Source organism: Desmodus rotundus, chromosome 6 (genome assembly GCF_022682495.2).
Source record: "Desmodus rotundus isolate HL8 chromosome 6, HLdesRot8A.1, whole genome shotgun sequence".
Taxonomy (NCBI): domain Eukaryota; kingdom Metazoa; phylum Chordata; class Mammalia; order Chiroptera; family Phyllostomidae; genus Desmodus; species Desmodus rotundus.
In genome coordinates, this window is record NC_071392.1 from 142,987,483 (window position 1) to 143,014,304 (window position 26,822).

At 47.0% G+C, this 26,822-nt stretch overlaps 1 protein-coding gene across 1 annotated transcript; it reads right to left on the reverse strand.

Moving 5' to 3' along the window:
- Nucleotides 1-744: 744 nt before the first annotated feature.
- Nucleotides 745-26,524, reverse strand: FAXDC2 (fatty acid hydroxylase domain containing 2). The gene is made up of 9 exons (XM_024576945.4): nucleotides 26,087-26,524; nucleotides 13,051-13,098; nucleotides 10,606-10,697; nucleotides 10,387-10,490; nucleotides 7,895-8,016; nucleotides 4,776-4,981; nucleotides 4,203-4,308; nucleotides 3,615-3,781; nucleotides 745-2,576 (listed from the first exon to the last, which is right to left on the reverse strand). The coding sequence occupies exons 2-9, from the start codon at nucleotides 13,096-13,098 to the stop codon at nucleotides 2,423-2,425; spliced, it is 999 nt and encodes a 332-aa protein (XP_024432713.2). The 5' UTR covers nucleotides 26,087-26,524; the 3' UTR covers nucleotides 745-2,422.
- Between the last annotated feature and the right edge of the window lie 298 nt (nucleotides 26,525-26,822).

Below are 26,822 nucleotides of genomic sequence, written 5' to 3' on the forward strand. Positions count from 1 at the left end.
GAATTCGTGTTCACCTTGTGTCTTTCGGAAGATGTGGAAGCTACAGCCAAAGCCATAGAAAGAGACACCGTCTACCAGCTCAAATTCCAGGGTTTCCTGCACTGGTATTGTGGGAAGAGACAACCCGGAAGGTGGAGGCTGCTTTGATTTCTCACAGGAGGGTTGGCACAGCCCCTCACTGGACAGACTCTCCTGCTGGGGTATAAAGTTCAGCACTGGCCTTTGGGAATCCGGGTCGGCCACAGAGCCCTACGGATAGATGCTGGGGAAGAGCACCATCTTGCGCCCCCATCGTGGCTGGGCTCTGGGCTGTTGGCTTTTCCCCAACCTGTGAGGTCAGGCGCTGGCAGTAGTAACGTTGTGAATGCCAGTCTGGCCTACACGTATAATTATGAAACTAAAAATGAGGTGTGGCCACATTGACTCATTCATCTGACAACTGTTTGTTTCCCGTGCCTGGCACTTGAGCAGCCCCTCAGAAATGGTTCTCCGAGAATTCTACCATCTGTCAGGTGGGCAGGTACTTTAACACCTTCCATGGCTTCCACAGGCCGGAGACTGTAGATCATGGCCAGGGCTTCTGCAGACTGATTTGGACAGGAAGACAGTTAATTCACTCTGGCTTCCACAGCCTGGTGGGAACCTTGTGAAAGGCCACTGGTCTCTTTGGTTGCACCTGTGCTGCTGGACCTCCCAGAAGCCACAGGATCGTGAGTGTTGGAGAGAAAAAACTGAAGTAGCTAATGGAGTTAAAGGAAACCAGTTTATTTTCCATGCTTCCTCCTTTCACATCTACTGTTTTCTGCCACCTCAACCTTCTCGAGCCTTATTTGCTTACCAGCCTCAAGGGCCATTCTGTTTGATGCAGAAGAGGGCAGGGCCTGACCCCTCTGACAGGGCCCAGCTACTTGCCTGCCCCAGGGGGTGAGAGGACAGCCTCTTGTCCCCCTAGGCACCCTGCTATAACCTTAAACTCTCAAGACCTTAAAGAGGAAAAAATGTTCCCATTTTTCCTCTTTCTCCATGTTCCTCATTTCCTACCCTTGTTAAGTATACTGAAGATGGGCTAAATGTAGGAACAGGTTATGGCTGCAGGCCAGCGGCTGTGGTAACCTAGAGCGTCCATGCACTGGAGTTGTACTTCAAGCTAAGGGTACGGGTTGTCCTGGGGAGGGGCCTGGTGCACCAATGCCAGAAGTGGGAGGGGCTGGGCAAGGCCAGGGAGGACTGCCTGGTAAGCACCCAGTTAGCCTACTGGGAAGGTTCTCTGGGGTCCTAGGACTGACCGGTCCATTTTGATGGTTCTGCCGGAGACTTGGCTATGTCAGGTTTAAAGTAGGCGTAGAGCTACAGGGGGTGGTTACCTAGACGTTCTAGAACTGCGAGTGCAGGCATAGACCCAAGTATGTATAAGAATTTAGTAACTGACAGTGGTGGCCTTTGGAGTGGTCTTTGGTGGTTCTTGGGAGCCACAGGTCCCCAGCAATGTTGGTGGCTGCCAAGGAAAAGTAAGTGAGGGAACTGCTTCAGCTCAAGCAGCTATGGTTTTTAGACAAGGTTCCTGGTAAGATTTCACTTGAAAAGTCACCCCCACTAAAATCCTGAGTAAATGGTGTTGAAACTAAAGGAACAGATGAGGATTTGCCCTTTGTTCAGCCGTGTTTTTCTTGCCTTCTCATTGGAGGAAGAGAATTCTAGACTTGGGTCCTGCTTCTGAGACTCATTAGGGGCCTCAGTGAAGTGGTCTCAAAGGTCAGCAACTTGGATCCTTCCTTCGGGGGGTTTAAGGGCCCCCAGTTTAGCAGGTCCCGGGGCCTGGCTATGGTTCCCAGGGACAGCTGAAGGTATTGGCGTTTGGGCTGCACCTCTCTGATGTCTCCATTGTAATCCAGGGAAGAGCTTCCACAGTGGTATTTTCCTTTCCTGAGACGGATGATTGTTGGCCGTGGGTCCAAGATAAAATGGGAGCTTTGTCACTGACTCAGTGTGTTTGGGATGGACGATGGGGTCTTGACCACTGTAACTGCAGCCAGGGTGTTGGGGCCCTGGCCCGAGTCAGATATGAGAAGTTCTGGGGACAAGAAAGGGGTAAAGCACTGTCCTAGTTCCCCTACACCCTGGCAGCAGAAGGGGCTCTCTGGAGCCACGTTGCCTCCAGTGTGGCTGCTACCTCTGTCATTCTCTCCATCTTGCCTACCCAAGGAGGGGTCCCTCTTCCTTAAGTGAACTTCAGGCCCCCTTGAGGGATAACCAGGGCAGTTGGGAAAGCCTTCGCCTGCATTTCTTGGAAACCACCCCACCCCTGCCCTCCCCCTGCTGTCCTTAGTGCTGAAGGAGGAAGTCCTTAGGTGTGATCTGGAGGCCTCAGGCCACATTGGTAGTCTGCAGCAGAAGGGACGACCAAGTTGGCGCCCAGACCCTCTCACTGCATCTTCGGAGAGTCGGGGATGCTCTCGGAGAGTGGGGTGAAGCCTAGCAGGAGGATGTGTCTCTCGTAGGCTTTGGTCTGCTTAAACAGGGTGTCAGTCCCATGGAGGTGGTCCAGCACACCCAGCACCCCGTAGCACTGGTTGAACCTGGGGGAGAGAGGAGAGTGCTGGAGGCCCATGTGCAGATCTCCACAATTCATTTGCACCAGCCTCTCTCACCTGTCCAAGCTCTCCTACCCCCCACCTATCCCCACCATGCCTACCACCTGCATCAGAATAACCAAGGGAGATGCTGCACACATTCCCAGGGCACCTCCAGACTGAAAATCTGCCATCTCCCTCTGAAAAGCTCTCTCTGACTGCGATGCACACAAGTCAGATCATGTGGCAGAACTCGGTTTGTTGCAGTAGGTTCAGGGACTACTTGAATCAGAATCCCCTGGAATACCTGTTAAAATGCAGGTTTCTGGGCCCTGCTCCTCCTTCCCTGGCCCCCAGACACTTCAATTCAGCGTATTTAGAGTGAATCCTAGGACCCAGTGTTTGCAAAGCACATCTCAGGTGCTTCTGGTGCAGGAGGTCACAGACACCCTTGAGAAAGCCTGAAGGCTCTCAGTGCACAGGTCCCTTTGAACTGCATGCAGGAGGGTTTTTTTTAATTCTCCCCTGAGGACATATTTTCATTGCTTTTAGAGAGAGGAAGGTTGGGGGGAGAGAGAGAGAGAAGGCATCAATGTGAAAGGAAACATTGATGCGTTGCCTTCCTATACATACCCTGACTGGGGATTGAACCCACAACCTGAGTGTGTGCCCTGACCAAGAATCTAACCCACAGACCTTTGGTCTAAGGGACAATGCTCCAACCAAATGAGCCACACTGGTCAAGGTGGGTTTATATGTATATATACATTTTTCTGACAATGCCCATAGCTCATGTTGGATGCTCAGAGGGTCCAGGACCTAAATAAAGGGTAAAAACCCAGCTGCAGGAAGATCCAGTGTCAGAAAGAAGGAAAACAGCAAGGTGTCCTGGGATCCAGCGTGGCCATTGTTTTCCCCACCTCCAGACCTCTCCCTGCACTAGCACCCACAATGAAACTGAGACACCAGCATCCGCTAACGGAAGCTCCAGGAGTAAGGTGGAGGTTACCGCCCAGGGGCCCACAGAGGAAAGGGGGGCCTTACTTGAGATGGTGGTAGTCATGGAATTCAGGCGAAGGCAGGAAGGGCAGGTGGTAGCCACAATGGGAGATGGTCGTGACGACGAAGGCCAAGGAAGACCACACAACGATGGAGGACAAGTGGGAACCCATTACTAGGGGGCCCGCCACCGCCGGCAGCATGTTAGAGACCTGAAGGAGAGGACTGTCGGAAGGTGGGCCCCAGGGAGGTGGAGGGGACCCAGCGGTGGGCCCCCTTTCCCCTGGGGTGGTACCAGGAAGACTTCCTTGAATCAGGTCTGATGAAGCCAAAAGAGTTTCAGGATCCTGGTTTGCTGGAATCATTCACCTTTGTAACTTGGGGCAGGTTATTAATGGTTTGAGCCTCAGCTTCCTTGTCAGCAAAATGAGGATGAAAGGCGTTCTTGAGAAGATTAAATGAGGTAACATGTTGGGCATCTAGCATGACCTGGTGTATGCTCAGTCAGCAGTGAGTGAGAACTCTTCAGTGGGGAGGAGGAGGGGCCCGCACGGGCTGGTTCTCTGCAGGAGACCTCAGGGAAGGGGCTGGGCCTGTGCCTTCTGCCTCCAGGGAGAGCAGAGCTCTACTCACCACATGCTCGATAGGGTGGGCATAGAGGGAGATCACGCCTATTGGAGCCGTCCACTCGTGGTGTTTCTTATGGATTTTCTTGTACAGTTTTGGGTGGTGAAGGAGCCTGGAAAATGGTTAATAGTTAGCAATCTGCCGGTCTCCTTCCCTCCCCCACCAGACCAGGAGAAACCAAAGGTAGGGACCGGGGTTCCATTTATGGAGCAAGGTTGAAGTCATGCAGCCCTGCATTTGAGTTCTACCTTGCCTCTTCTGCTGCATATTTGGGGGTGGGCTACTTTGCCCCTCTCCATCTCAGTTGTATTAGCTGGGGATGAAGCTCAGAAAGGCTTCTCTCGGGAAATGAATGGGAAAAGCCCTGCTACCCACGTGAATGGAGAAGGCTCGCTCTTTTCTGGACATTTTCTCGGTTGCCTCAAGCTGTCAGGTGTGGAACAGTTGTCTCCCTCTTAGCTACTTCATGGGAGGCTTTTGAGGCCAGGTGGTGCCGGCCTGCAATTCCAAGGCCTCAGGTTCCTCGTGAGCGGGAGGAGAGTGCAGAGCCAGCTGTGCTCGGGCAGGGCTCCTGCTCACCGGTGTGAGTAGTAGAACAGGACCTCCTCGATCAGAGTGAAGACCACCAGCTCCAGGAGGAACCAGTGGAAGGTGGGCAGCTCCCGGCGGCAGGGGTCTCTCCACAACTTGAAGATGGGGTAGAGGAGGACCATGATGGGGAGAGAGATCAGGAACTGGTTGGTCAGAACTGTGCGGATAGCCTGGCGGAGTTTCACAGGGTCCACCTGCCCGAGGGAAGGGAGGAAGGGGATGGATAAGGGCTTGAGAAGCAGGTCTTTTCCTTCCGGAAACTAGGCTCCACGGTGACCTGCTCACAGGAAGCCCTCATCCAGAGTGGACGATAGGAGGGATGTCTGCTGCAGCCCCTTAGTACTGCCCAGTCCTGGGGTGGAGCCATCTGCTAAGGGCCCTGCTTTGGGAAACTCCTCTCCTGGCAGCCTTCAGTCTCCTTCCTGGGTCTGCAGCTATCACCACTGTCCTCCCCATTTCTCTGGCCAAGCCCTTGGGGGCCTCCAGGGTGCTTGGAGAAGACTGTCAACTCTCAGCCTGACATCCTTATTCAGCCTTTCAGCCCTTCCTCATCCGGGGAACCTTGACCATAATCAGATGCAGGGATCAAAGTCACCTGCCTCCTGACATGGCCCAGCCTTACTGGACGGGCCTGGAGCGCAGAAGGAAGTGAGCCAGGTAGCTGCCTTTCTCTTTCTCCAGCTTGGGATTATTTTAGGAGATGCAGGCTGAAGGATTTAGGGTGAAATTTTATCATGTCTGGAACTTTCAAATGCTTGAGCAAAAAATTGCATAGGCATAGATGTGTATAATTTTATATATTGGTAAAGATAATGTAAAATGTTTAAAATTGGTGGATCTGGGTGAGGTGTAAAAGTGATTAGCGTACTACTTTTTCAACTTTTGTGTATATGTTTAGTTCATAATTACAAAATGGTGGGGAAGAAAGGGTGGACAGAGAGAAATGGAAAACTGTAGACGAAGCGCTTTGCTGCAAAGAGGAGCAAAAATGTGAGCGGTAGTGAGCACGGGAGATGAAGTCAAGGGTTTTTGTTTGGTTTTAAGATGTTTTCACAATCCAGAGAGGAATAATCTAGGAGAGGAAGGGAAAAAGTATGCATTGAAAGAGAAGCGAGAATGGCGGGAACAATTTCCTGGAGTAAACAGGAGGTGGTGCTGGGCTGTGGTGCGCGGGTCACGGAGGGGTGGCTGTAATCCCTCGGGGCAAGGAGAGCTCCCCTGTTGTATCCAGTAGGAAGGCAGAGCATGCGGTGGGAGTCTGGAAACTCTCCTCTGCTTGCTCCACTTTACTTAGCGAAGAGGAAGCAAGGCCATCCTGCTTCAGGTTAGGGGAGGCAGTGTGGGAGATTTGAGGAAAGAGGAGAGGTGGGAACTAGCTATCCAGGAGAATAAACAGACAGGGATGGATCTTATGAATGCCTGCAGCATTCAGATCCCATGTGAGGATCTGTTTCTGACGTCTCGAGACGGATCAGGCCCTTCTGGAGTCAGCCAAAAGTTAAATGGCCTCCGGGGCTTCTTTCTTAGTTGTGTGTGTCTACCTGGCAATGCACACAGGGTAGGAGCACTGGACCTGGAGTCAGGTGAGATGACCCCTGGCTCTGTTTCCTGGTTACAGCCTGACCTTGAGCTAGTCACTGGTCCTTTCTGAACTTCAGCTTCTGCAAAATGTGACCCCTTCCCTGCGTGGCCCTGCAATCATTGTAGGCTGGGAAGTGTTGCCGTGTTAGGTGATATTCTTGAGAGCTGAGGTGGCCTGGCGTCTGAAAGCTTGCGTGTGAATCATGGTTCTGCCCATGTCGTGTCTCAAAGCCTCCCGTTTTCTCATCCGAACCTTAAGGTTGTTGTTACAGTGCCTGCCTGGAAGGTGTGAGCATCTAGTCAACAGTGCCAGGTAAGGAGACCCCCATGGTCTGACAGGCGAAGGGCTCTCAGTGGCCAAGCATTGTCTTGGGCGCTTAGGCTCCTGTCTATCCAGCCAACCTGGACCTGGAGGAAGCCCCCTGGCTGGCTGGCAGCTCTTGTCCTAAGTGAGGGGGACAGTGAGCAAGGCCAACAAGCTCTGGTTCAAGAAGGAGCTTTCTGAAAGCCTGGCTCAAGGACACTCCCTCCCACCCATTCCGCTTTCTGGAGTGCTGGGCTGGGGGAGAGTGCCCGCTTTCTGGAGTGCTGGGCTGGGGGAGAGTGCCCTGCAAGCTGAGATGCTCCACCCAGGCACCTGGGCAGATCACTAAGAGATGATTATCTCCTCTGGGAAAGAAGCCAGGGTGTGATTTGGGTGGAGCTGGGCAAAGAACCTGGGTTGAAGACTCAACTGCTTCCTTGTTGGGTAAGAAAAGGCTCCTGGGCCCTGGCTGGTGTGGCTCAGTGGATTGAGGGCGAGACTGCAAACCAAAGTGTCACTGGTTCAATTCCCAGTAGGGGCACATGCCTGGGTTGCAAGCCAGGTCCCCAGTAGGGGGTGCAGTAGAGGCAACCACACATTGATGTTTCTCTCCCTCTCTTTCTCCCTCCCTTCCTCCCTCTAAATAAAATCTTTAAAAAAAGGCTCCTGGCAGTGTCAGAGCACCGAGTAGGTAACTTGCGGGTGCTGTGTAAGTACACGTGCGTGCTGGCCTTCTCTCCCCACCTGAGCCAGTTCCTTGTAAAAAGGGGCTGGGCCTTGTTTATCGTGGGTAAACTAAACACTGCTGGTTGAATTGAGTAACTGGGAATGAGGACCTGCTTAAAACACAGCTGCCACCTACACATTCAGAATCCACACTGCCCATCTACGATAACGGGGTCAGCCACTCATGACGGCTGTTCTCCGTGGTTTCGGCACCCCTCCATGGCTTTCCTGCTCCTGTGGCTGAAGGCAGAGCTGCCTGCAGGGACAGCGCGGGGCGGGTCATCAGACGACCAAAACAGTAGTCTCGATGGCTGGCTCTGAGATATGGGCCCAACTATCTCCTCTCTCTGACCTTCTACCTTGAGGGAGCCTCGTACACCCTAACTTGGCTCACCCTGGCCATAGCCTCTCCTGGGCCAGGGGTGAGAATTTTGAGAGCGTGGCTTCAGCATCCACTTTCTGGGCCCTGGCCAGGAGGAGCTGCAGCAGCGCTTACCGGCTCGTTCTTGCCAGCCTGAATCCGGTAGCGGGAGATGAAGCTGGGTTTCCCAGTCGTGTCGACCACCAGCAGAAGCCCATTGAGGCCCCAGAAGAACATAACGGGCACGTAGGTGATACCTAGGGTCGGGGAGCAGAGGGGGCAGTCAGGGCGACTTCAGGTGCTCCCTGCACAGGTGTTAGCCAACCTCATGCTTGACGGTGACCCAGGCGGCCTTGTAGACCGTCCCTGGCCACAGAAGTCTTGGTGCTCAAGGCCAGGGGACCTACCTGTAGTCCTGGGAGACAAACTAGCTGAGGGAAACTTGAACAGGTCACTACTTAAGGAGTGTCTTTTCTTATTTTCTTAGTCATAATACAGAAACGACAACCTTCTAGGTGGTTAAAGACCCCCCCCCCAAAAAAGTCTATGCTCTAAAATATAAATCAGTGTAGGCTGGCATTTGAGAGTCTGTGCCCCTTGAACCCTTTGAATTTCCAAGGAACGGAGAAGCAAAGGAAGTACAGTATGGTTCAGAATGAGCACTGGACTAGGAGTCCACAGGGGCCTAATCTCCGTTACCCTACTAACTGAGCAGTGCGACCTCAGGTGTCTGGATGTTCCACAGGCCTCTGGGTCAGACGGCCTTCATACTGCATTCTCCTGGACAGTCGTGGTCCAGACTAGTGTGTTCATGGCCGTGAGCAATCCACAGCACAGACACCTGCTTGACCTTGTTAGACTCAACCTTTCCTAGGCTCAACCCTAGAACTTTTTTTTTTTATAACACAAGAACAGGATGGCCACGCCTCCCAGTTCGCCCAGGACAGTTTTGAATGACGCCTGTCACTCCAGCATAATTAATAACACATCATTTACAATGAACACAGAACATTTGAACAGCCTAAATGTCCATTAGTAGGAAATAGACTACATTGGAATGGAATGGGCAGCTTGAAATATTAAGTAAATTTATATCAATTGACAGAGAAAGATGTCCACAATCTATCCAATGAAAAAAAAAAAAAAAAGCTTTAAGAAATGTGGTGTCTTGCCCTGACTGGTGTGGCTCAGTTAACGGGCATCTTCCCACAAAGCGCAAGTCTGCTGGTTCAATTCCTGGTGAGAGCACGTGCCTAGGTTGCAGTTTTGGTCCCTGGTCTGGGTGTGTATGATTGATGTTTCTCACATTGATGTTTCTCTCCCTCTCTCCCTCCCTCCCCTCCCCTCTCTCTGAGAATAAATAAATAAGTAAAGTCTTTAAAAAAGTAAAAATGAAAAAGGTGATGTCACAAATTCAACCATGTATCAAATATATAAGAGATTAATACTAATATATTTAAGAGTGGTTATTTCTTGGATATGGGAGATTGGGTGATTTTTCACCTTCTTTATGGTTATATGATTTGTCTGATTTTTATTTTAACAATGAGCATATATTTATGAACTTTTTTATTTTGGAAACAAAAATGTTGGGTTGGTGATTGCCTAGTGGGCCACCCATGAGGGTGGCTGCCTGCGTGGAAATCCAAGGGCCCCTTGAGGAATACAGACTGAAAACCACAAGCCATAGCCTTGAACTTTCTTCCAACTCTAACACTTCCCATTGCAACTGTTTTTTGTCTCATATTTGCTTATTGCCAAGGTAATAAGTAGTAGTCTCATCATTGTAACAGAAATATGTAGAATGCTTTCCCACATTTTCCCCTCATACATTTGCAATCTGCAGTGTTCTTTTCGATGACTGCTTAAGACTCCTTTGAACCAGTCATACTTAATGTTCAGCCCATTTTCAGATTGTCCTTCCAGCTGAAAAGAGGACGTTCTATTTGTACTTTTGCTTTGTGACAACTGACACTTTTTTTAAATCCCCCTTCTAGACCATGCTGTAGTTTTTTGTGGGGTAGACAAACACTTTATCTTAAATACCCCTATACCTTCCATACAAGCTTAGCACAGAGTAACACTGATAACTCTTACTCGAGTGAATGAGGACACTCACTCTTGTAGATTATGTGGTTATAAATAGTTGAAGTGGCTTTTTTCTTCCACTACATTTCCTCGGGCTTGTTTCAAGCCATTCATGCTGTCAGTAAATATTTGAGTGGCCACTTGCTATCCAGCCCCATAGAGCTAGATGGCACCAAGGACACAGCCTCACGTGCCACGGAGCTTGCTCTCTGTACTTGTGGACCTGACACCTGAAAGCAGGCTTATTGCTCTAAACATGTCTTCATGTTCACACTAACTATTTCTTTTTTTCATTTTTCTGTTTTTGGGGGGAGGGAGATCTCCTTTCTCCACTTGTTTTGTTTGATATCCTTAGACATCCATTCCAGGTTGCCCCCAAGCTTAGCACTCTCAGGGCTTACCACCGCCCTCAACTTTAAGTCCTTATTCCTTGTAAGAGTGTTCTGGTGAGTCCCAAAGCAGAGAACAAGACAACAGAACAGGAGGGAAACTACAGTCATGTGCTCCACCCCTCAGTGCTAGGGGTCGAGGAGGCTCACTCAGTATGTAGAGGATCCACTCCTTCCCTTCAAAGGTGAACAGCAGCCTCTCCCACTGAGCTTGCCAGAAGTAGCCAGAAGCACCCCAAAATCTCTGAAGATGCCTTGGAAGAAAAAACATCACTCAGGTTTCTGGGTGAAGACTGGTGGGCGCTCTGACCCCAGACCACCACCCCACTGCCCTCAGGTCCTGAATTAAAGCTGACCCAACGGACTCACCATGTGACTGAGTTCCAGAAGGCCACAAGCAGGAGAAGGCCAGAACCCAGGATGAAAGCTGTCCTCCTCATGGAGCCCCAGATGTGTCCCTCCTGGGAGGAGACAGAAATGTCAGGCCCCAGCAAGCCTGCAGCCCCACTCAGTGCGCTCTCTGAGGAGGCTGACGGGAGCGATGTGCCACCAGGGTTCAACCACACCAGCACTGCACATCTGCCGACCTTTCCCCAGCTCCTGTGGGCAGCTTATCAAGAGCTCTGTGGCTGTTTACGGGTGTGTTTATGGACGTCAGAGCTCGAGGTCAGCCAAGGGAACGACCAGCCTGACTGCAGAGAGACTGTCGGGCGATTCTGTCACCCAGAGAAGGCCAGGCGAGCCTTCCAGCAGCTGTGGGGTTTTGTCACCAGTCCTTTTGTTGAGCAGAGAGGCCCATGATGTACACATTGGAATCACCTGCGAGCTTTTTAAAAATTCAGATATTCAGGCCCTTCCCCAATCCAATTACATAAGAGTCGCAGGTGGAGCCTGGGCCTCTGGGTTTTTAAAAGCTCCCCAGCTCGTTGCAAGGCTGAGACAGCTGTCATAGAAAGTCTGCAGAATCCTTAGTGAGGACCCAGGGACTTCACTGTACCCATAGCCAGGTCTATTTCCCCATCCCCATCACCTGCTTGCCCTTGAAGAAAGAGTAAATGAACATATGTTCTGACTTAATAATTCCTCTGCCTTCCGGCAAGACTGGCCAAGGTTGCCAGCTGGGCAGGATGAAACGCACTTCCAGGGGTGAAGCGCAGACCACTGGCGGTCATTGGGAGCTGCTGAGACATCCCCCAGAGCCTAAAGCAGAGATCATTGCAAGCCTGATGCTTGTACAAGATGGTCCTAGACTTGGAGAGGGGGAACACTGGCTGCCAGGTGAGTCACCGATTTCTACTGTGCCACCAACAGGAATTACAAACGTCCCTTACATCCCATGTTTCTAAACCCGGATGGAGTCCGCTCACGTTCTCTCGTGGGAGAGCACTGGAGCTGCCGGCCCCTGTGTGCCTGCAGCACACCTGCAGTTAGTAAACTGGGCCACAGCCGACGGGACTGAATAGGACACTATGTTTCAACCCGGACTTTTGAGATCTGGGGGAGCAGATTGTTTTGATTGATTCATTCAGAGCCACCTGAGTCTGCACTGAATCACTCCTTCTCAACTTACCCACCCCACCTTTGATCAAAAGACCGAAGAGAAGCAGGTCGTTTTCCACGGCTGGTGAGAAGTTGTTGAAGGGCTTGCGCTCATCAGGGTCTTGAGCTCTGGCAATGGGCCTTCCTCTCCCTCTCCTTCTCCCTGTCTCTCCTTGAGGGCTGGACCCACAGGACCAGAGGAACTTGTTCTATTACACAGGCCGTTCCAAGCTCATCCCGAAGCTTGTCAGACAGGTTACCTTGGGCTTTTGCAATTATTCCTTCTCTGGAATTCAGAGGACCCTTTCCATGAATTTTCCAACTCGCTAGGAATTTTTCATTTGAGTCTTTTAAAATTGTTTTTATTGATTTTTGAAAGAGAGAGGAATATTGACTTCTTGTTCCACTTCTCTATGCATTCATTGGTTGACACTTGTATATGCCCTGACCGGGGATTGAACCCTCAACCCTGGTGTATTGGGACAACTCTCTAACTAACTGAGCTACCCAATAAGGGCTCATTTGAGTTTAATCAAATCAAGATTAATCAAGTTATAAACCTCAATTTCATGCCCTAGCCAGTGTGGCTCAGTTGTTGGGAGCGTCATCCTGTAACCGAAAGGTTATAGGTTTGATTCCCGGTCAGGCACATACCCAAGTTGCAGGTTCCATCCCTGGTCTGGGTGTGTATGGAAAGCAGTTAATTAATGTTTCCCTCTCACATTGATATTTCTCTCTCTCTTTTCTTCTCTCTCTAAAAGCAATGGCAAAAATGTCCCTGGATGAGGTTTAAAAAAAACCCAAACACCTTAATTTCACATTTAAGGTTGGATATTTTTCCAGGGATTGTGGGGTTTTCTCTCCCCAGCAGCCCAGGTGAAGGGAGTATAAAGAGAACACAGATCTCTGTGGAGGGCAGAAGCATGCGGTGCAGAAGTGAGCTGGGGTCAAGAGCTGGTTCCCAGCCCCAGTGTCCAGGCCTTGGTGGGCTCCTCGTGTCCCAGAGCAGGGCTAGAGAGGGGTGGTTCCGAAGGCCTGAGGCATGGGGCACTTCAAGGGCCAAGAGGCAATGGTAGGGTAGCTATCAGCAGGCTGCTCCCTTATGCAGGCAAAGGGCTTTGCTCATAAGTGCTCTTGGCTCAGCTACTGAAATGGGCTCATCACCCGTATGCTGGTTACCCCTAAACCTTGGGGAAGACGTCAGATAATGCCGCAAGCACAGGTATGGAGAGAGTCACTGGTTGCATCCTTACCAGTTGGGTGGTTGGGATTTACCTGCTTTGGCTTCTCATCATGTAGCTGACTCCTCGCTTCTCCCTTCATCTGAAATAAGAAAGCACAGGTGAGTCTGGATGTCATTTCATATGCAACCAAGGACATAGGGAATGAAGAAAGTCAAGGAGAATGGCTAGCAGTGAGTTTTTAATGCTGGCTACTCATGGGGAATTTAAAAAATTGCTGTGGGCATCAGTAATAGGAGTCAGGGGTCGACAATGGGACTTTGTCTCCCTGGCATGGGCTTCCTCAGACATGGGCTGCGACAAACCCTTCTTTTTGAATAGCTTCACCCTCAGGCCAGCATGACTCTGCCTCATCCAGAAGAAAACTCCGTCCTCTAACTGCCAATGACATGTGGATCGTCATCCTTGTGCTATAGTATTTCATTTTAAAGCCAAACAAAAACCCTTGACTTCATCTCCCATGCTCACTACTGCTCACGCTTTTGCTCTTCTTTACAGCAAAGTTCTTTGTCTACAGCTTTCAGTTTCTCTCCATCCATTCTTTCCCCCCCCACCATTTGGTAACGATGAACAATTGTAAACAAATATACAAAAGTTGAAAAAGTAGGACAAAAAATTTAAGGTTCAGAAGTCAAGGAGTCTTAAAAAATATTTTTAAAATATGTTTATTGATTTTAGAGAGGAGGAGAGACAGAAACATTGATGTGAGAGGGAAACATTGACCCACTGCCCCCATAGGCACCCCAACCAGGGATCGAACCCACAAACCAGGCATGTGCCCTGACCGGGAATCGAACCCCCAATTTTTTGGTGTAGGGGACGACACTCCAACCAACCAGTGAAAGCTCAAATAGTCTTGATATATAGCTACAAATGGTTAGAAGAAAGAATGGATGAGACAACAAAGAGGGATAAAAATACCTAGTAACCTGAACATGACATATGCAAAATCTAGGTGAAAACTTTAACGTGGACTTGAACAAGCAGAATGACCCGCCACATAACTGGATAGGAAGACTCAGCATCATAAAGTCATCAGCTTCCCCTAAATTAACTTAGAAATTCAAAGTTATCTCAATATGGACACAAACAGGTTTGTTTGTTGTTGTTCCTGGAACCAGGCAAACTGATTCTAAAATTTACATGGAGAAATAAGTAAGCAAGAAGAGGCAGCAAAACACCAGAAAGGAAGACGAATGGTGGAGGGGAAGGGGACAAGGGATAGTAGGTCTAGCAACTATAAAAACATATCATAAAGCTTTTCAAAAAACGTATTTACTCCGTTCTCACCAAGTTATTAAAGAGTTATTGCTATAAGATAAAGGAATGATCTAACCAGGACTTAAACAGTTGTTCTAAGTGGGTTCAATTTTATATTCTTTGTTATTATTTGTTGATTGGTTTACTACAAGGCTCAAGATTTTTCTGAAAACAATCAACAGACCTGTGGAACAGTAAACAGATATAAAGGCCACAAATGAACCTCCTTTTAAAATGCGGCCTAACGAGGACCAGCTAGAAGGAGAAGCATTGGCCGCGTGTTTGAGATCTCCCTGTGTAGGGGCGACAGAATAAACCTTCCCGGGAGTCTTTAGTACCACCGATCGTTAATAAGTAGAGAAACGAAGGTTTGCTCATTTTTATTTTTTAATGTGGTGTTGCCGAGTTTCCCTAGCTACATAAAGAAAATGGTCACACACACAAAATTATTTTTTTATGGAAGGAATCCAAACAGTAGTCTTTATGCTACTGGGTGACAATTCCAATGTTAAAAAGGGATGAATACAGATTAAAAACCAATTGCATCTCTACTTAGATAGCAAAATAAACAAAAAACACCCAAAAAAGTCATTGTCTATTATATATGCTAAAAGAAATGTTTTTGGCCGTGTAAACATATTAAGCGTGCTCTTTCCAGCTGTGGTTTTTATGCATCACGAGACAGTGCATACAGAGATAAACTACTGTGAATGAAAAAATAAAACCCTTTATTCTAAGTAGATTACACAGTACTTAGAACTAGAGTTTTGATCTCAGTTTGGGGGAGATATTTCACTTACAACAAGCTAGTTCAGTACTATCAGGGACAAAAATATGTCCCTCACACTTATACACATACTCCAGAGAACTGTAAAATGTGATAAGGTAGAGACTTTCTGGAGTTCCCCCGTGTATTTGGAAAGCGCCGCAAGCCGAGTGAAGGCGCTGGGGACAGGCAAGCACACCGGCAGGGGCCGCGTGCTTACCGCGTTTCTGCTGCCCTGCTCCCATACCCGCAAGGAGGGTTTCAGAAACAGCAGTTGCCTGCATCCCGCTGGATTACGAAGATGGGTGCAGTCTCCGACAGTTCATCCTGTTCCTGTGCCAGCACTGCCTGTCTGACCCAGTGGTGGCCCCGTACTGAGGTCAAGGCCAGTGCATCTGCCGTCTCTGGAAGCAGCGTAGCCTGTGTGTTTTGTTGGCGGTGTTAGGGTTGTGTCTGCCATCTCTTACGCGTGAACATCCAGTGTTTCAAACTGGTGTCCAAATTGGCCCTTCAAGGCAGAAATCTTCAGTCCAGGTTCACACCCCTCCGTGTAGCATCCACAGATCTGACTAACCCTGCCACAGACTTGCCTTTGGTCACTGGGACTTCAGTGACCGCCATCGCATCCCCCCACCCCCAAGCCCTAATTCTCAAGGTATTCATCGCTTAACTTTTCTGATGGTCTGCGTCTTCAGCATGTATTCTGGTGACTTCTGTGTGCCCTCGTGATTGACCTTTTAAGTCTTGGCCTTTTTCAGTTCCTTCCTTATCACATGTCTCAGCATTCTTATTAAGTGTTTTTGCAACAAACATACAGTGTTTCTCTGTGTTTGAAACAATGGCACAACTTTTCTGGGAAGGTGACAGCTTGGGGCAGTGGCTGGGTTTGGGGGGAGGGTGTTTGAGTGGCAGGCAGCTTCACTCTGTTGAGTACCCCACTACCTGTTTTATTGCCAAGATTTAATAAATGAAAGAGCGGGACTAGCCTATGTAGGTATACATATATAACAGATTAGACAGTCCAGAAAATAAGTAATAGGCCTAAAACAGAAATGGGAGCTTAGTATATGATAAAAAGAAACCAATATTATTGGAATTTCAGTTGGCCAGATGCTGAACCTCCCCCATAAAGAGAAATGTGAATTGAGAGGACAAGGAGGTATTATTTCTCACCTGTCAGTGTGGCAAAAATCCAAAATTCTGACCACATGCTCTGCTGGCGAAGCTAAGGGGACTTTAAAATTGTATTTGTTCTTTCTTTTTAAAACTATCTTTCTTGATATATGATTGACATGCCATACAATTCACCTATTTAAAGCATACATTTCAATGGTTTTTAGAATATTCACAGCGCTGTGCAGCCGCCACTCCCACCGACTTTAGAATATTGTCATTACCCTTGAGAGAAACCCCGCGCCCCTCAGCTGTCATTTCCAGTCCCTCTCCCCACCCCCCACCCGCCACCAGCCCGAAACAACCACTAATCCACTCTGCGGCTGTGGACCTGCCTGCTCTGGACGTTGCAGAGCAATGGAGTCATACCACGTGTGGGGCTCCGTGACTGGCTTCTTCCACTCAGCCTCACGTTTTCAAGGCTCACCCGTGTTCCTGCGTGTATCAGGATTTCCTGCCTTTTATTGCCAAGCACCCTTCCCTTATGCGGATAGACCATATTTTGTTTATCCGTTCATCTGTTGATGGACTTTTGGGTGGTTTTCGCTTTGTGACTAATGTGAAAAACGCTATGAACATTCATGCATAAATTCATGTGTAGACATATTTTTAAATTCCTCCATAATATATGCCTAGGAGTGGAGTTGCTGGGTCACATGATAACTGTATTTAACCTTTTGAGGACCTGCCAAACTGTTTTCCCAGTGGTTGCATCAGCTTACATCCCCAGTCGCAACGTGTGAGGATTCCAGTTTCTCCCCCTCCTCGCCTATTACGTAGTGTCATAACCTGGCTGAAGAGGAGCACGACAGACCAGCTGGCTCTGCCACGTGACCAGGATGAAGGAACCCAGGTGACCTATTGCCCAAGTGGTTGGGCAATGCCCGTGCTCTACATCTAGGATAGCAGTGTTACCTAAAGATCTGGGTCGATAAGGATTCCAAAGAATTCTCCTTTAAATAGCGATTTTCTCCCCCTTCATGGTCCAGAGCATTTCCGGTTGGCCCAGTCCTGGGTTTGGCCCCCGTCATCATGGTGGATAAGGCCCCATTCAGAGAAGCCACCCTTCTTTGCACAGCAATAGGATTGTGGGATGAGGCAGGTCATTTCTTTTTTGTTTTTTGTTTTTAATTTTTAAAAACCCTGTCCTGAGGATACATTTATTGATTTTAGAGAGAGAGAGAGAGAGAGGGGAAAACATCAGTCTGTCGCCTCCTACATGCGCCCCAAGTGGGGATCGAACCTGCAACCTAGTTATGTGCCCTGACCAGGAATTGAACCCACAACCTTTTGGCGCACAGAACAGAATGATGCTCCAACTGAGTCACCTGACCAGGGCAAGGCATGTCATTTGCAATTTGCCTGCTGCCTGGAATCCCCAAAAGCACAGATCATTAAGTATGTGGAAGGTAGTGGTGTTAGGTCCCTTTGGGGAAAGCCTGCCAAGGGTCTTAACAACAAGGAAGCAAATGTTAAAGGAAACACCACAAGCTGGGAAAGACTTGGAGAGCAAACCACTTGCAGACAAGTGGAGCCTCAGCACCACCACGATTTCCCTCCGCAGTGCTCGTTAGGAAGTGTGAAAGGTTCTGTTGACCCTGTTGAGATGTTGAGATAAGCATCCTGTTTGGGAAGTGAACCGAGGGGATCATTTGTCAGTCAGTCTGTCTGTCTGTCTGCCTTTTAAGTTTCCAGGACTCTTTTTGAGATGCCATGCCATGGGAATGTCACTTACAAGTCAAAGTCTCCTTTCTGGCTTTTTTCCAGTGTCTTATCATCACCACTATCTTTGCTAAGAGCTTGCGAAGCAAATGAGACTTGATCTTTGATCTTTCAGAAGCTGACCCGATCCTTCCCAGAACATTTATGAAGAACTTACTCTGTGAAGGAGCCCTGGAGATGCAGAGAGAAATGAGAAACACTGTCTAGACGCATAAACCCATCATTCCAAATCCATATAGAAAGCACTGGGCTAAAGGTCTGGGCCAGAGCTAAGAAAATCCCAAGTAGGGCAGGGGATCTGGCACATACAGGACATCTTTAAAGGAGGACAGCGGACAGGCTTCCTCTGTGCTCATGGACACGTGGTCTCCAACCTCAGCACTGAACATTCCCTCCCAAGCCCGGGTTCCAGCTCATCCAAGGAAGGCTGGGTTTTAGTTCGACTTTCCTGTTTTTCTTTTTTTAAAAACAAGATAGATGTAGAATCTGCCACGTGAATTTAAAATCTACCATTGAAGATATTCCTTACACCATTATTTAGTTCCCCAAAAGAAGCAGTGCACTTTTTATGAGGATACAGATGACAAATTGCTATGAAGAAATTAATTAGGGCACTGAAGTTTTCCTCTTAGGAAGAAGCGGTATGCTTTCTCGTGGAGTGCAAAAAAGAAATAGTCAGTTTATTCCCGCCCCCACCCTTTTTGCTTTGGCTGCCAGTAAACTCAGAGTTAAATTTAATGTTCAGTTATACTTCTTGGGATTTTTTTTCTATTATGTAGTTCTGTGTATTAAAAATGATGTATGTACAAGGATGTTCATTGTGAAAATTGTTTTTTGTTTTGTTTTCTTTATCTTCACCCAAGGACATTTTTTCATTGCTTTTAGAGCAAGAGGATGGAAGAGAGAGAAACATCCACGTGAGAGAGAAACATCAATAGGTTGCCTCCCATATGCGCCCAGACTAGGGACCGTAAGGGGACTAAACCTGCAACCCAAGCATGCACTCTGACTAGGAATTGAACCTGCAAACTTTTGGTTCTGGGACAATGTTCCAACCAACTGAGCCACCTGGCCAAAGCATTGTGCAATTGTTTTTAATGGTTAAAGATTGGAAACAACTTAAATTCCATCAAAAGAGGATTGCTTAGCCCTGACTGGTGTGGCTCAGTGGATTGAGCACCAGCCTGAGAAACAGAGATAACTGGTTTGATTCCCAGTCAGGGCACTTGCTTGGGTCGTGGGCCAGGCCCCCATTTAGGGGCAAGCAAGAGGCAACCAAGCCGTGTATCTCTCACACATCGATGTTTTTCTCCCTCGCTTTCTCCCTCCCTTCCCCCCTCTCTAAAAGTAAATAATTTTTTTAAAAAAGAATAAAAATAAAAAAGAGAAGCTTGCTTAAACAAGTTATATTACATTCAGTAACGAAACATTCTGTAGCCATTAACGAAATTAGGCAGCTTTGTGTGTACTTGCCAGAAGTATTAAGTGAAAAAAGCAACATGGAACATATGCAACCAAGCATGTGTGTATTTGCATGCTGTTTATGTGTGAATAAAATAATGTATAATATTAGGCTAGCGTTGGAAAGACGTCTATGAAACTGGTTATAATGGTAGCTTCTGGTGAGCTGAACTGGGCAGCTCAGGGACAGGATAGACGGAAGGCTATGTTTTCACCACACGACTATTTTCTGTTTTGAATTCTGTACCGCGAGCATATTTTACCTACTCAGAAAACTACAGAAACATTTAAACATTTTAAAACAAATTCAGTGCCCACTCATAGGAAACATTTTACTGAAGAGTCACAGCGTAATTTGCCGTCCCTTTACTCTAAGTCAGATTAATTTCAATTCCTGACAGGCTTTGAGAAGTCTTTGTCTCCCTTGAAATCGTACGCCAATTTTCCCATGGTCATTTTTCAGGGTAGAAAGCTCCATGGCTTTCATTAGATTGCTAAAGGTAACAATGATGATTAAGAACCGATGCCCTGTTTCCTTCCCTCCTTCCTTCCTCCCCCCTCTTCCCCTCCTTCCCTTCCTCTTCCTCATCTTCCTCCTTTTTTTTTTGTTAACAATTTTACATGGTCCGAAGGCAAAGCGATAGCACGGAAGCACTTTGTTCTTTCCGTTGCCGATCACAAGCTCCTCCACCGCATCAAAGCAGTATGGGAGATAGCTAGTAAGTGCCTGAAGGTTTCTAATAAGCTTTTACTTATTTGAAGCTGTTCTGTGTATATACTTTTATCGGAAGCTACCTCAAATTCTTTTGAGATGGAGACTGGGGATAGAGTATAAATAAACAAAACCAGATATTAAAATTAACAACAAAACCCAAGAGAAACTGGGCTGATACAAGTACAATAGACTTTGACCTTGAGAGGAGGGAGCTCTGGTTGACTTCAAAAGACAGGGTGCTGATGCCCATTGAACCCATGTTATGAAAACTGAGTGTTGCTGAGACTGAGTGATTAAAGGCTGATAGATAAATTTGACCTTGGGACCCTCTGCTCCACCTAAACCTTCTGGCCAAAGTGAGTGTGACTGTTTATCTGTTGATGGTGAAGGGATCGTTTGGCTGCAGGAGTCACAGCATTTATCTGTTGACATCTGATTTCATTAGAAGCAACCAAGTATTTCCTAACCTGCCATTTGTTCTTTGGCTAAGCCAATAGCTCATATGCTATCTCCCAAGATCCTTATCTAGGTGGCAGACTCGTCTAAGCTACTCAATCCTATCATTCCACTGAATATTTCATGCCGAAGCAGCTTGTTTTCTGTACATCCCTAGCTGTCTGCAGACATGTTTTCACTTTTAAGTGAACAGAGTCCGTCAGAAAGATTCCAGGAAAGCCACGAAGTGGGCAGATGTGCCTTCACTCACGGAAACACCTTAACATTCGTTGCCACTGGTAGTGCTCACGTTGGGAATTTTGGCAAACTCACCCTGGTTGGGTAGCTCAGTTGATTAGAGCATCTTTCTGATACACCAAGGTTGTGGGTTCGATCCCCAGGCAGGGCACATACAAGAATTATCCAATGAATGCATAAGTAAGTGGAACGACAAATCAATGTTTCTCTCTCTCAAAGAAAAAGAGAAAAGAAAAGAAATTTTGGCAAACAAAATGAACAATTATTAAATATTGAATATGTTAAAGTACTATAATCATCACGTTTTGATTGGGCTTCCTCTCTCTATCTTTTGAAGTCTCTCATCTAAGAACTAGAAGTTGTTTTAAGCTCATCTTTTCCAATGCCCCCATTTTCCATCTGAAGAAATGGAGGCCTAGAGATATTCAGTATTCAACTTCAAATTGCATGGCTATTTAGTGGTAAGCTTGAATTCAGCGCTCATTATACCAACTGAGTCTGCACAAAGTATAGAATGTGCTGACGTTAGTGAGTGCAGGGTAGGCATCAGGATTGCAATGGGACACAAAAGAATGAGATCAGCCTCTGTTTGCCATGCATAGTGGATTAGATATTGTGTCTGTGTGTGTCTTCAATACCAAAGGAAACACAGAACATCCTCACCCGAGAACATATTTGTTAATAGAGAGAGAGAGAGAGAGAGACCCATGTGAGATAGAAACATTGATCGGTTGCCTGCCGTGTGCACCCAGACTGGGGATCAAACCCACAGCCTTTTGTCATTTAGGACAAGGCTCCTCCAACCAACCGAGCCATTGGCCAGGGTAAAACATGGTTTTCTAAAATATCAATCATCCTTTCAAGAAAGGTTCCTTTTGTGCTAGATACATTGCTAGACTGAAGGGATACAAAGGTAAATAAGACATGCTTCCTTACAGGAACTACTATAAAGGACACATGGACAAAATCAAGGGGGAGGGTGGAGGTGAGGGAGGGAGGTGGGTTCAGCTGGGGTGGGGTGGAGGGATGGGGAGAAAAGGCATACAACTGTAATTGGATAACAATAAAAATTTTAAAAAAGAGAGACATGCTTCTTGTCCTGTTTAATAAAGTAATACTATGTAACTTTGATCTTTCCAAATGAGAAAGTATATAGGAGGAGATGATGAAATAGAATTTATGATGAGAATGTATTCAGGGAAAAGAAAGAAATGAATACATTGTAAGTAAGTATTCTGATACTTTATAACAATGAGTTGATTCCTCGTTAAAGGGAATTTGATATGTATTATGAGATTATTCAGATTAGATACTTTTTAGTGTGGTTCTTTCAAAAGCAGCCAATTCTCTCAACCTAGGTAAATGACACCGTGAGCTTACAGCTGAGGTTCATGACCGCAAGGATCTGAATACAGGACAGGGGTACGGAGCAAGGGTGGGGGGAGCAGAGAGGATTTAATTTTATGTTTTATCTGTCTGTAGCCAGATTCTTTCAGATTCCAGGTGTCTGGATATCCAGCAGGGTTGATGAATGTTCCCATTTTATAGGTATAAGATTTATAATCTTTATGTGAATGTGCAAGGTTTATTTGTAAACCTCTTGTAAAATTATTACAGTTACTTCTAGAGAAGGGGGAAGAAAAGAGCTTGTGGAGCATCTGGTCTACCGCTTCTATTTTATAGCCAAGGAGATAAAGCCAACAAAGCATAACTGACTTGTTCCAAACTCCACACACTTCCTGGCAAGATCCAGGCTTCCTAACCTTTTGCCTAGTGTTACATGTGTTTTTGGAATAAGGCAATTCTAGTTCCTCAGTGGGGAATGACCCAGGGAGAGGGCTAATGACATGGACTGAAGCTTCTGGTATTTCAGGCTGTTTGTATCCTTAGCAAAGGCCGGGCAATCTGCTCCCGGGGCTGAGGAGCCGGACCTGAAATGCAGTGGTGCAGCTGAAAGGCTCTGGTGAAGAGGGTGTGAGGAGCTGCTGTGACCGAGGTCTGTGCCTCAGTGAGACTTTTAGGGAAAAAGGTATTCATTCGAGAAGATGAAATGCATGAAGGGAAAGGTTAAAAACTCTGGGACCAAAACAACTCCCTCTGGACAGTTTTAGCCATGCTCCCTTTTCACTGCTGCCCTGTACTTGAACCCCTGAGTTGATGGCCCCTCTGGGCTGCATGCCCTAGAGGCTGAAAGCCTGCCCATCTTGTTTTCTATAGCTAGAGACGCAAACACAAGCCTGGCATGTAGCAGACACCCAGGAAGCATTTGTTGAACAAGTAAAAGAAGGGGAAATGAATGAAAAGCATTGTGTTTTGCCCTCAGAATGCACCCAGCACTGGCTGTTGAACATCTCAGCACCTTTCCCTGTACTAACAGCCTTCCTGTCTAAGGTCACAAGTTGCTGCTCACTGCACTTGTGTTTCACCCAATAGAGTGGAATCTTTCCACCCCAACCAGAGAGATTTAGCTGGAGTTGCATGTGAGACGGTGAAGCAGACCACAAGTCTGGCTGTGTCTTGTCTAGCTTATCTTGCTTGCCGTGAGCTCCAAAGGGCTTGGGTGAGAACCCAAAAGCCTGGGCCTATTGTTCACTCCCATCGGCACACCGACTGTGTGCATCTCAACCAGTAAACTTTGTTAAGCCTGGATAACAGAACTGACTTGTCCCGAACTCCACAGTTTCTGACACAAGTCAGGCTTCCAAAACACTCTGCCCGGGCCTACATGTGTGTTTGGATCGGCACAAATAAGTAGTACCCGCAGTAGGTACTACCAGCCACTAGCAATTCTAAACCCAGAGCAACTGTTGATGAATCTCCGTATGTTGCATCAGAACAGCGTTGGCCTGGGCCTTGGCTGGTGTGGCTCAGTGGACTGAATGCTGGCCTGTGAACTGAAAGGTTGTGGGTTCAATTCCCAGTCAGGCTACATGCCAGGGTTGCAGGCCAGGTCCTCAGGTGGGGGCATGTGAGAGGCAACAGATTGATGTATCTCTTGCTCTCTCCTTCTCCCTCCTTTTCTCTCTCTCTAAAAATACAGAAATAAAATCTTTCTTTCTTTTTTTAATAAAACCAGCTTTGACATGGTTACCTAGCTCCTAGCCCACACATCTATCTTGGGCTTTACATTTTTAAGACTTACAATTGGCCCCATCGCTTCCAGATGGCTTTGGTAGGTGAGAGAGAAGCAATTAGACCACGGCTGCTTCCTGCCAGTCTCTTACAGTTAGATCTTCCTCTTTTGAGTTCTGACTTGGGAGTTTCTCCTACACATGGTTTTGAAGCCAGACCCAAGTCCACACAACAGATTTAGCCGCCAGCTGCTACCAAAACAAGACGTCAGGGGAGGGAGGTGGTACGAATAGAGGCAGAGGATGCAGACACCAGTGACAGACATACAGGGCACTCTGCGCACGGAGAAAATGCCCCACATGCAGAAGAATGAAACTAGACAACTATCTGTCAGCCAAACCGAAAAATGAACTCCAAATGGATTAAAGACCTGAGTGCAAAGCCTGAAGCCATAAAATACATGGATGGAAACAAATGCTAGGCTCCTGGACATCAGTCTTAATGCTGTTTCTGTGAACTTAATTCCAATGGCAAGGGAAACTAAAGCAAAAATAAACAAATGGGACTCCATCAAACTAAAAAGCTTCTGTACAGCAAAGGAAACCATCCATAAAATGAAAAGGGAAACTCCTGAATAGGAGAAGATATTTGTAACCATATATCCGATGAGCAGTTAATATCCAAAATATACAAAGAACCCAAACATCTCAACAATAACAACAAAACCCAATAAAAAATAGGCAAGGGCTCTACACTGGCATTTTTCCAAAGAAGACATACAGATAGACAACAGGCACATGAAAAGATTCTCCACATCGCTAATTATTAGGGAAATGTAAATCAAAACCACAGTGAGATATCACCTCACACCTGCTGGAATGGCCGTCATCAAAAAGGCAATAAATAACAAATGTTGGTGACGATGAGGAGAAAAGAGAACCCTTGCACCCTGTTGGTGGGATTGTACATTAGTGTAGCCACTGTGGGAAACACGAGGAGGAGCCCTCAAATTACCCTAAGACCCAGCTAGTTCTCTTCTGGGTATTTATCTGAAGAACATGAAGTACTAACTCAAATATATATATATGTACACCTGTATTCATTGCAGCGTTATTCACAATAGTCAAGATAAGGAAAGCCCTGGCTGGGAAGCTCGGTTGGTTAGAGCATCATCCCTTTACACCAAGGTTGTAGGCTCGGTCCCCGGTTAGGGCACATACAAGAATCAACCAATGAGTGCATAAATAAGTGGAACAACAAATTGATGTTTCCTTTCTCTTTCAAATCAATTTAAAAAAAAGATATGGGAATAATCTAAGTGTCCATTAACAACTAGATGGATAAAGAAAAGTGTGGTATATACACAATAGAATATTACTCAGCCATAAAGAGGTTAAATCCTGCCATTTATTTGTTTTTTTAAAAGGTTTTATTTATTTATTTTTAGAGAGAGGGGATGGGAAGGAGAAAGAGAGGGAGAGAAATGTCAATGTGTGGTTACCTCTTGCCTGTCCCCTACTGGGGACCTGGCCTGCAACCCAGGCATGTGCCCTGACTGGGAATCGAACCAGTGACCCTTTGGTTTGCAGGCAGGCACTCAATCCACGGAGCCACACCAACCAGGGCTAAAGCCTGCCATTTATGACAACATGAGTGGACCTTAAAGGTATTATACTAAGTGAAGTAAGTCAGATGGAAAAAGATAAATACCATATGATTTCACTCATGTGTGGGATACAAAAACAGAAACAAATGAGCAAACAACAACAAAATAACCAAAAAGCAAACTTACAGAGGCTGATAACAGATCCGTGGCTACCAGAGGGGAACAGGGTTGGAGGGAGGGCAAAACAGGTAAAAGGGGCGGACCACATTGTGATGAGTGGAAGCTCGACTTCAGCGGGTGAGCAGGACATAGTACATATAGATGTTGAATTATCATGGTGTACACCTGAAACCTATATAGTGTTATAAACCAATCTTAACCTCAATCTAAACATTTTTAGAATTCATTAAGAAAGAAGGAAGTTAGGGAGAACGAAGAAAACATCCCGGGACTTTGTTCAGACATTGATCTCACCTGTACTGAAAGTGGAGCGGACAAGGAGGTGGCAGAGGTGAGAAGAATGTACTTTGCCTTTCTTTAAATGAACTTGAACTGGTCTTGACCTTGTCAAACATCTCCTCTCCCCAGCAGCTCCCGCTTACCTCTGCAGTGGGCTGCTTTCCAGCTCCTCCAAGGTCCCAGCCACAGGTCAAGGCTGCTGTTTCTTCCCCTTCAGCTCCTGCTTCAGTGACTGCTGTCGCCTAATCCTGTTGTGCCCGGCTGTCGTTACTGGAGTGGGTCAAGAGGCTGGCCACTGAGATCGAGTTACACAGCAGCCCACTGGCTTGAGCCAGGCACGTGACAGGAGAAGAAAGCGTGGGTTTGTGTGGACTGGAGACAAAAAGCGCCCTTCTTGCCAAAGAACATCATCTCTAAGCCCAGAGGAAATAGGAAGTTCAGGCAGGAGCCCGAAGGAATGCATTTGGCTAAACTCTGGGCTTTTTATTATTTTTTTTCTTTTTAAACTTCCTTCATCTTCTCAACTAAAGAAAAAGTTACTGTCCCATAGGAGGTAGGTTCAATAAGAGATGTGGGTGTCAGATAATGTGGCAAGCACAAAGCAGGCAGTCCAAGTAGATAAAAAGGTTACTTGGACCAGAGGACTCTTTTTATTGCTGCTGTTGCTGCGGAGGGCGGGCAAAGGAGAAGAGGCGCATCAGCTAATACTAGTGAGTCTAGGAAGGGACACCTGTAGAGGTGAAGTGTACATGTTGATTGAAACAGGTGAGATTAGGATCCAGGACCCATGACATAAACTGGTGAGCACCTATGAAAAAGAACAGAGCTTTCATCTTTAAATTTCTAAAAATTATTTTTGAATAGGCAACATCTGGATCT

Excerpts from the sequence above, each read along its gene's own strand:
- FAXDC2 (XM_024576945.4), bottom strand. The coding sequence starts at position 13,098 with ATGAAGGGAGAAGCGAGGAGTCAGCTACATGATGAGAAGCCAAAGCAG. Across the intron at positions 10,698-13,050 it reads ATGATGAGAAGCCAAAGCAG|GAGGGACACATCTGGGGCTC; the intron begins GTAAATCCCAAC and ends GTCTCCTCCCAG. Across the intron at positions 10,491-10,605 it reads TTCTGGAACTCAGTCACATG|GCATCTTCAGAGATTTTGGG; the intron begins GTGAGTCCGTTG and ends TTTTCTTCCAAG.